General features: G+C 39.9%; 1 protein-coding gene across 2 annotated transcripts; it reads right to left on the reverse strand.

Annotated features, from left to right (window-relative positions):
* Positions 1-1014: 1014 nt before the first annotated feature.
* Positions 1015-7900, reverse strand: LOC116260004 (uncharacterized). Of its 2 annotated transcripts, none has more exons than XM_031638055.2 (6): positions 7631-7900; positions 6109-6235; positions 4996-5694; positions 4292-4799; positions 3128-3209; positions 1015-1292 (listed from the first exon to the last, which is right to left on the reverse strand). In XM_031638055.2, exons 1-6 carry the CDS (start codon positions 7658-7660, stop codon positions 1089-1091), a joined length of 1650 nt encoding a protein of 549 aa, XP_031493915.1. In that variant the 5' UTR covers positions 7661-7900; the 3' UTR covers positions 1015-1088. The 2 variants fall into 2 exon arrangements, with proteins under 2 accessions (XP_031493915.1, XP_031493914.1); XM_031638054.2 differs by lacking the exon at positions 7631-7900 and adding an exon at positions 7366-7624.
* Positions 7901-10468: the final 2568 nt, after the last annotated feature.

Consider the following 10468-nt stretch of genomic DNA (forward strand, 5'->3'; position numbering starts at 1 on the left):
CATAACAGGAGAGGGTATGGAATGCTCCCTCCCCACTATAAACTAGTGCTCAAGGGGGCCCTGTTAGATCATAACAAGGAAATCGCCGTCTAAAAATAGAGCAATGAACTGAAATAAACAAAATTTTATCACGTTCCCCAAAAAGCCAACATTTAACTATAATATATAAATACTACACATCCGTATATGTAAGACATTTGTTGTCAAATATTTTCGAATCACATGAATTTGGTACCGATATAAAAACAATTTGCAATTGGAACAAATCTATGTTCGTAATTGCTCCTCATCAAATAGTAAGCTTGTTTTGGTTGGACACTATGCCTACTGAATCAGACGTAAATGCATGACTAGACCTCCTTATACAATTTGAGCTAGTTTAGATAGACGATCTGTTGGCCTCCTTAAACTCAGGAAATGCTTCCAGATCTATATCCAGCAATGTCACGGATCTCAGGTCACACAACGCATAATTGGATCTGATTTCATTACTAAACCCAAATAGCAAAGCCCAACTTCCTAAGGAAACCAATCGTTCGAGTTACTTTCGTCGATCAGCAGAGAACAATATTAACTATATAAGGAGCGACAGTATGCTTTGCCACTGGAAAACGGGTTTTAGCTCCAAACAGGGTTGGAGGGAGGTGTGGGCAACTGCCCATATGGAACCCAATCATTTTCTTAACTTTTTATTGACATTTCTGAATAATTTTTTTCATGATGCCCCTTAAAATTAAAATTTTTTATATTTAGTGCCCCTTAGCTAGAATTTTTAGCTCCAAACCCCAGGATTAGCCTATCCTTTGGTTCCGTTAGTTCAACTTAGCCTACCATTCTAAAGGATGTAGAAAATTCCCTTATCAGATACGTGTGAATGTGTGCGACCATGCACCATAACTTCGAGCTTTCTTGTCTCTCGGACGGCTGAAGTACGTCCAAAGGCCTGTGCCTGCATGTCATCATCGCTTGGGAAAGAGGAGGAGATGAAGAAGCAACCGAGTAGGCATCGAGAGATGAAGGGAAAAGATGCTACATTTCTAGAATTACACCTACGACATTCGGCGGTTACATGATACTGGACAGAAGCCTCAACAGCACCAGCCAGAGCAGGAAAAAGACGACGGTATCCTACCAGTCCTCCGGATATATTCAGCCTTCTGTGCAGATTTCGCAGCCTGGTGATTTCTTTTGGCCTCAGCGGCTGCAAGCTTTTCTTCCGCTTTCTGCCTAGTCGCAGCTAGCTTGTTCATTAGCTTCTCATGTGCACGGCCTCGCATCCTTTCAATCTCCACCTGTAACGCGAAGAGCCAGAGAACGGCGTCAGATTTAGAGGAAGCAAATGCAGCTTGTAGATTACAGGACATATAGTCATAAAATACAGGAAAATAAAGTTAAAGTGTGGTAGACACAAATTAGGGATGTCAAACGCTTCATACGTAGGTAAACCTGAGAACCCATGAAGAACCAAGAAATGCCATTGTACTTGCAGGCATTCCAGTGTTGACAGCAACGCTTTGCCCGAAGAAAACATAGCCTAGAATGATTACGTCTCATTACATCTGATCCAGAAATAGATCAGCAAAGAGTTACTACCCATCCACAATCTCAATTTGCCGAGAACACAGACTAGGCGTTAAATCATGGGGGACTAAGAAGAGGATTATTTATGATTAAAGCAAGACGGATCACTATCTTCTTTGTATTAGATAGTGATCCCCTCCAAATCCTTCGATAGCAATTCTATACTATCCCTTTTGTTTGCCAACTGCAGCGCACAGCTATTAACCGGTGGCAAATTAGTAATCATATCAGGAAAAGAAAAACTAGAGGGTGGAAACAGTAATAAGGCCAGACTTGCATTGGCCGTAGGCTGGGTGTCAATTATAGTATAATATGAAATATAATAGCATAATTGCTGATCACAAGTTTTGAACAATGATTTTTGTATAGCACATTCTCAAGCGAGACACGTGACAGTTTGCACTTCTGCATGATTCACTACAGTCAGGAAAGATGCTACATTTTGTAATCCAGATCACGACAAAATCCAAGAAACACAAAAAGTTGCAATTCGCAAATAAATAAAAGCGCGAGCACTCAGGGCGCCAGTGCCATATAAATTCAACAAAGTTCCTCGGTCATGCATGAAACGCGAGGGATACTGAAGATAAGGAGGAAAGGAGGAAACTCGGAAAACTTAAAGGCTAATAAAAATCAATAAATTTCTTAGAGTTCATTAGCCCAAGACAAGCAATAAACAACAAACATAGAAAAGGAAACTATAGCTAATGAAAATAGGCAAACTGTGAATCAATGCGTGCAGTTAACAAACTGGTTGTAATTTCTTGACATAAATAGAGATAGAGAACTGAGGTACTTTAAAGTTTAAAGTGAACAATTTGTTATTTCATGGAGCTTGACCTGCAAATGCAGATAGAGTAATGCTCATCCAGGGGTTGGTGAGATCCTTATATAGTAACTCATTGCATGAGAGAGATAAAGACTTTGCATGTGAATTGCATGATAAGAGTTAAACTCAATGCATGAGAGAATCAAAGTTTGGCACGCAAACACTATGATGAGAGCTAGAGCAACATATGTTAACAAGGAAGTCACAGAAAAAGTCATTACTATGGCAGGATGTACAGGACGCATTCAGACAAAGTGAAATATTCTTGGCATAAAGGATTAATGTGAAAACCAAATTTATGCAGTTGGATGAACTGGGTGGAAAGTTCGTCCTGGCAAGAACCATGATATAGAATTACCATTATGCTGACCTTTTCAAACTAGACAAATTTAGCACTTTTGAAGTCTAACCAGTTCATGCACATCATGCAGATAGGGCTTATTCACTAATTGTTAAATTGGACAAATCATAATTGGCTATAAAAAGGGTTTTTCAAATAATGAGGCTTTGTGGAAAATCTAAATCATCTGAATAATCGAGTACATTGGGCATATTGAATTACAACAACATCCAAGAACAGCAGCATACAATAAATAAAAATGACAAACAAGTGTTCTGATGAGGTGAAGGGAGGACGGACATCTTCAAGCAAATTCAAGAAATAAACACATGCTAAAACAGGGGATTTACTTTAGATGAGAGGGTCAAAACAAATACCTCTGTTCTTCTCATTTCTGCTTCTGCCTTTGCTTTTTGGTGGTTTTCCCATGCTTGTATCCTAATCTCTTCACGCTTATACCTGAATCGAGTGAATGGAATTTTCAGTAAATCAGATAAAGTAAGCGTCCCTAGGTGATACAGCTTGTGCCCATTATTCATTAACACTATGGAATTAACAAGAATCACAATACCAAGAAAAAAACAAGCATATGCCAAACAGACAAGTTTCTCGCTTCAGTTGAAACTAGCATAAAATTATAGACCAGTTACGAACTTCTCTTAAGCTGAGAAAAAGAACACTGCTGTGACCAACCCAGTCCTCGCCCTTCCATTTTCCTTCACCAAGTAGAAATAAACAATAGGAGCCACGAGGAATGTAGATGTGAAAAAAGAAAAAAGAAAAAAAAATCTCCCATATTTTTTCCTGTTATTCAAGAAGGCAGAATGAAGTTGAAGCTTTCCTATAAACCTTCTTCCTAAGGTTCCAAGCATAGCTACATTCATCTGTCCGCATGAGTACATATATTATGTTCTGATAATTTGCAGCATAAAAAAGTTGTTTAGTCGTAATTTGTGTGACAACTGGCCATATTTTTCTTTGGCGTTTATATTCATCCATTCAAACTAATTCATATCAAAGTGAATTTCAAGTTTCATATCTATAGTTCAGTATCTGCAGTTGTTCAAGCACACTTCCTTTCGAAATCTGTGAGAGAGTAAACATTTTCTTCTATCCACGTAACGGCATAATAACTAGTGATTAAGCATTATTCCTTTACCCCAGTACGGGCAAAATAATTAGTCAAACTGATGAGCTAACGGCATAATAAACCACAGCAATAAATCTTGTTCTTCGAATTTACTTGGCAAGAGAGAATCTTGGAAATAAAATTTATATATCACCTGTCGAATAATCTTCATTGAATTGCACAATTTCAAGTAAAAAATTTCATATCTAGAAATAGAGAAAAAGTACAAAATCAAATTCACTGAATTTCAAATATAAAGCACCAATATGACGGCCACAAAGTCGTGCAATGCAATATGCAATAAATTGCTATGGGCATATGCAATTGCTTGATCAATTTTTCTTTTGCATAACAAACGTGCAATGCAATAACCAAACAACTGCATGGTTCCAAAAGGTTGAATAAAAATAACCTGGCCATAAATTTAGCTTTCTCTGCTTCTTCCCATGCGGCAGCACGTGTCTGAATAACATTTTTAGGTGTCTGCTCAATGTGAGTGGTCTTAAGAGAGGTAGATGCATCTTTCTCCTCTTCTTCCTTGCTAGCCCATGCAGCAATGTTCATCTTACCAAGTTGTGCACCAAGAGCTGCTATCTCCTTCCTGGTTTTCATTTGCAATTCTTTCTCAGAAAGTTCTTTCTTTGGCAGTTCAATCTGCTGGCCTGAAACACTACTAGCCGCTTTTGAGAGAGATGAAGCAGGTGCAACACGTCCAGGAGTCGAAGACCTAGATGAAACAGGACTTCTAGTCGGTGTTGTTGCTCTGACCGGTGTTCCAGTCCTTGAAGGTTCTTGACTAGCAATAGGAGTCATCTCGGTGCCCATGTCCCTCATGGAGATAGACCTTACTGTTGATGGTGGAGGAATCAAAGTTGTAGAGCCATTGATGGAAGCAGTTGAGTCATGTCTGCTAAAATTTACTACAAAATCAAACCGATGCTCAGTATTTTTATACAAGAAAAGAACATGAAAAAGTACCCTAGATATTTCAAGGACAATGTACAGATACCCATATATATATATATATATATATATATATATATATATATATTCAACAGGGCTGTCCAAATGTCGGAAGAACAAACTAATTCAATTACAAAAGGAATGCATGCTTACTTGTTGAATCTGAGACAGGAACCTCCGCAAGAACTGAAGGCTTAGAATATGAATCTCCAAACTCATCTGCACATGGATAAGACTCGATTCCCCAATTCCCCGTCTTCTGAAGAGGACAGGACACGGCAGGACTAAAACAGAACTTAGGAATGTTCGTATCCTTCTTGGCATGACTCAAGTCAATCCGTTTAGTATCCACCTCCTCAGCCACAAAAGCTCTTCGCTCAGCAACTTCAGTAACAACTTTTGTTGGTATACTGGATTGTCGACTTCCATGAGTAAATGCTGATTTCTTTGGCACCAAAGGAACAACCTGTGGCTGACAATTTCCAGTTTTATATTTATTCCTGATCTGATTATCACCAGGCGCAGCAGTTGGGATCCACTTCCCCGCATCATCCCATTTAGACGGCGCAGGCTTCGAAAATGGTGGTAAGATAACCCTATGCTGACTCGACCTCTGAAAGTCGAAACCTGACATACTGCCATTTTCCTGCCCACTGTCATGCTCAGGATAATAACCTTCTTCCTGAGATCTATTCTGATTTAAACCATTCAAATTTCTTCCGTTGTCTTCATCCTTCCGGGGTGAAGGATTATGAACCATGAGACTAGAATCGGGACATGTCACATCATTTGATGTTACCGTGGAAGTTTCAGGATCTATAACACCCACGTCTTTGCAGGAACTGTCATGCGCTGTTTATTCAAAAGTCAAAATTAGTATTCAACATAGTAAATCGATCAAAGTGCAGCTAGATGCATTCTTTCCCACTTGAGCAAACAATCAACAGATTGAAAGGAAGAATTGTAAAGCTTATCCTTTACCATGTATATTTGAAAGCTCAAAACAAGCATGACACAAAAAAAGGCACCATAAGTAACCTAAAAATGCCATTCCCCACTCAAAGAAAAACAATCGCTTCCGAGAAAAAGTTAACATAGGGATGACATGCAATATAAGTACATAACGCTTCATCTTCCATGTATGAAAATAAGGAAATGAAGAACGAATATGGCAAGGGCCATGAAACCGCAGAAAACAAAGTTTCTAAAAATTTCACCATTTTCTTGTCAGAAATAATCTTAAGGGTACAATGTACAAGTGACAACCTTGGTCATCCAACTCGCTTTTCTCATTACTGAATGACGAACACACGGTTTCTGTTTCTTCCCCTTCTTTCTTCTTTTTCTGAATGCGCAATAGTTTAAGCCTCAGCTTGTTAGGAGAGACACTTCCCTGCCAACGTTCCCAAGAAAACAAAACGTCAAAACTTCTTCAATTTATGTGGCCACTGGATAAGAAAAGCACCTAGATAGAAGGTCTCTTTCAATTTAGCCTTGAACCTTCCACCATCAATTGCAATTTGCAACAAACAGCACAAGATAAATAAGGCGTGACCTTGAACCGGCTAATACGTGAGTTGGAAAATAACACATTACAAAAAAAAAAAAAGAGCAGTCAATCCAAGTGGAACGAGCCAAAGATGAGCATCGTGAATCCGGGAAAAAGTAAACGTCAATTGAATAAGGACGATGATATAATAAGAAAATACAAAGTCTTTACTTTCTTCCGCCGAAAAAGGGGCTAAAAGTAAAGCAATACACGCATATTTTCTGGATTCCCAGTCACTTCCCAAGTAAATTTTGTTATCTTTTCCTTTTTCTCTCCAAAAAGAATTAATAAATCAATTCAACATTACCTTCGTTCTTTAGACCGAGTAACAAGTATCGATGACCTTCCATGTGAGCAGCGAGGATTGTCAACGAAAACCGGAAAATAACTCAAGAGAGTAACAAATTTCCAAGTCGTTTCATTAACAACTAAGATTAATTTGTTCTTAGGAGTTCGAACTCCTCAGTTTCAAACACCTTAGAATTTTTTACAAGTCGTCGTTTTTCGTTTAAATAATGTAAGACTATCAGGCTTCAATTTCAAAATGAAGCAAGTACGATAGAACGAGCTGCTGCTGCCTCTATAACAACAACGACGACAATGACAAGTGGGCTATTGTACTACTTCTAAAGCATTACTCTATTTCCACCGCTATTACTGCTAGAACAGCTACTTCAACGAAGGCTACGATGATTAGTGATGAGTCATCCCGCTCCTACTGCTAAAAACAAGATATAAGGTAGCTGAATCTCAGAAAACCGATTTTTTAAGAAAAATTCAAACAAGTTCCCATTTTTCGATCTAAGAAGCACCTCAACTTCGACCTTTCCCCACCACAACACCAAAAAGAAATGAGGCGAGTAAGAATCTCTCAGCAATGCACCGTATGACAACCCTAGAATGATAGATCCCGCCCCGATTCCGGCAGAAATAAACTCTCAGCAGCCTTTCCCATCTCTAAAGAACATATTCACCTTGGGCCGACGGACCGCATTCCCGATCTCCATCTCCGCAGGCGATCAGAAGTGCTCGGAAGAACCACTAAAACGAGGCACGAGTCATCGACACGACTCCCCCGGTATTAGCAGAGACGCCGACGGCACAGAAGCCAGATTTGGACGGATCAAGCGCTCGGGCAGCAAAAAGCAAGCAAACGATCCAAACCTCGAGCGGATCGAGGCGAGATGAAATCATGAAATGAAAGGTATGAGAAAGAGAGAGAGAAAAAGTGTTTCGTACCTCGATCTTCTCCATTCTTTCGTATTCCATAGCGGTAGCGTATACAAGAAGCTAAGCTACAGAACGAGAACTAAGCTACAGAGAAGGGCGAGACGAAAAGGTGGGAGAGCGGAGCAGTAGCGCTCCTGCTCACCAGTCATCACCGTGACTCACTTCCTCCACCAACACTACACCGCCACTGCTGCAACAGTGCAACTGTTACAGTACTGCTGCTCACAGTCAGCTCTCTCTCTCTCTCCCCGCACCTGAAACGCGAAACTGAAGCTAAACAAAAACGGAGGTCACATCTCCACGTTGCATTTTATATCATACCCGCTACCCTAACTGCCCTCCCTGTTTCCCAAATTTACTGAAGCATTTATTTTGGATTTTTTATTTTCACTTCTAGATTTGACAGATTGTATCCGAAATAATCTCACAATTAAATCGTCCTGTCCTAACACACAAGTACTTGCCGGATATTCCTGAATATAGGACATATAATTCTCGAGAAATTTAAAAATATATAATTAATAAAGATGAATATTTTTTTTTTCAGGGTTCAATCGTGTATAAATTTTGAGGAGAAATGGGGGGGGTGGTGGCAAGGGACGTAATTGACTGAAAGGCTGAGTGCTGTTTAAGGGGAAAAAGGGGACGCCCACGTCAGCCACAGTCAACGGTCAAAACGGGGCCCGAGGGATTCCCAAATATGGTGAACATCAAAGGGCGAGGCAATACCGCGCTTTTTCTCTTTCGCGCCGCTCCAGCTGGCAGTTCCTGATTGGCTGCGCTTTGGGTTGGTCTTGGACGCATCGGCCGAGCTTTTATTTTTGTGGGCATCTCCTGCTGTGGGCCCCCACTGCCACGGCGGCATTCTCGTCGGAGTCCATGTCCATCGTTCAAGAAGCGGCGGATTCGCGTGCTGGATTGGATTTGAATGAGAGGGAGGCAGAGGTGGGGCCTGCCTGCCTGTGCATGCATTATGACGATGGCGCGACCCGAAGACGGGTGATTCAGATCCAGATCCAATATGAAGGTGGACCGGAGGGTGTCGAACGAACCTGGATCTGGATCTTATCTAAACCTTCACATGCAGACCTCCAAATGTTTCGTGATGCATGCTTTTTTAAGCATACAAGTAATTTGGCATCTTATTCATGCGGTATGACACTTACGAAGCATGACCACCTGTAGCTACAAGAACATTTGGCAACTTAGTTAGGTTTAAAAGCATAGGAGGCGCAGGTCTGATGTCGCTTTGTCCAAGTAAGATTTACATTTAGACTCTGCAATTTATACCATCATATGAAGCCCAACCTTGCTAGTTAAGCAAGGTGAAGTGAATTTGGCAAGCAGGGAAGCAGCAAGCGATTTGGCTCGTCAGCAAGATCTATTTAGTGGCCCACATACACCCATTGATCAGTTGACACCCATGTGCAGTGCAGCAGGGACTGGCTAATTGAGAAGCTTCTGTCTCCTTTGGGGCGTTTTCTTGGGGATTGGTTCAGCCCCGGATCCATCTTCAGTTTGCACCTGCAAGAATTTATGAGAGAGGGAGAGAGTCCGATTTTAAAGAGAGTCTTCAACCAGTCAACTTTTTCAGTCTCAATCTTCATTTACATGATTACAACGTAGTTTTAAAAGTCATTTTTTGAAATGTTTGCAAATCAGAAGTTGGGACTATCTAGTTTAAGCAAACTGTCTGCAAATGAGTGAAATTTTTTTGATTTAGCAGTTAAGTTGATGAAAACCACGAACACCTTTTTCTTTTTTTGGATCCAATCTCTTGATATTTGGATTTTTCTTTTTAACCTTTCGTTATTATAGAGGTAGCTAAAAGCTTTGGCTGCAAGATACAGGAGCGTTATTGTCTTACCTGAATTCAGGCTTCAGCATTTGACTCGGAGGGCCTTTATTATACATGCAGCAACACGGGGCGTGTATGGAGATGGATTTAATAAGGTAGGAAGATGCATCAGCAACATTATGCATTTAATACGACGCACTTACTTTTACGCAACTGGATATTTGTGCCGAGGGTCGATTCAGCAAAGTGGTGGATTTAATTATCTTGGATCTATCATGAAATCTTCAGATGCCAAAAATCATGGCTTGCATTGATGAAATCGGTACGAGGGAAACATAAAAAAAAGGTTGGAAAAATCATTTTTGTTATCAACTTTACTGCACGAAGGATTTTTTTAGAAAGGAAATTGAAAGTGATCTTTACTTTCTCTCAAGATCAAGCTTTTAATCACTCATGCGAGTGTGTGGTACTTTTTTGATATCTTAAGGCAGACGGATATCTACCAATCAATGCGACTGAGAAACGTTAGGAGAGAAATGGTGGTATCTCTTATTACGAATGCGTCAACAGATAGTGTTTCGAGCCAGATATATTCTCACAGTTTCTTGGATATTCACATATTCAAATTTGAAAAAAAAAAATTATATTCAAATCTGCAATCCAATTCCACGAACAGAATCCTATATTTACACTCGTGTCTGAATCTAAATCTGACTTTTGAACCAAATCTAGTAGATTTTCAAAATGCAAAAGCACTGAATATAGGATATTTATTTAAAACTAAATCCAAATCCGAACCACCGGTCGGATATTTATTTATATCCAAATCCCATCGGATGTCTCATCTTTAATGCATTCTTTCTAGCAAATTCCTTACTTGCCCGGATCTTTATGACAAATTTTAGATACTTTTGAAAGGAGAGGCAATGAGGTAGAATGGTTTTAAGTATAGATGAAGAGTAAGAGATGGAAAGCAGTCATCAGCTTATCGGGTATCTAAAAGAAAGAAGGGAAGGTGCTCTCTCAGATATTCAATTTCAATATAACAT

This window comes from Nymphaea colorata, chromosome 9 (genome assembly GCF_008831285.2).
Source record: "Nymphaea colorata isolate Beijing-Zhang1983 chromosome 9, ASM883128v2, whole genome shotgun sequence".
Classification (NCBI taxonomy): Eukaryota; Viridiplantae; Streptophyta; class Magnoliopsida; order Nymphaeales; family Nymphaeaceae; genus Nymphaea; species Nymphaea colorata.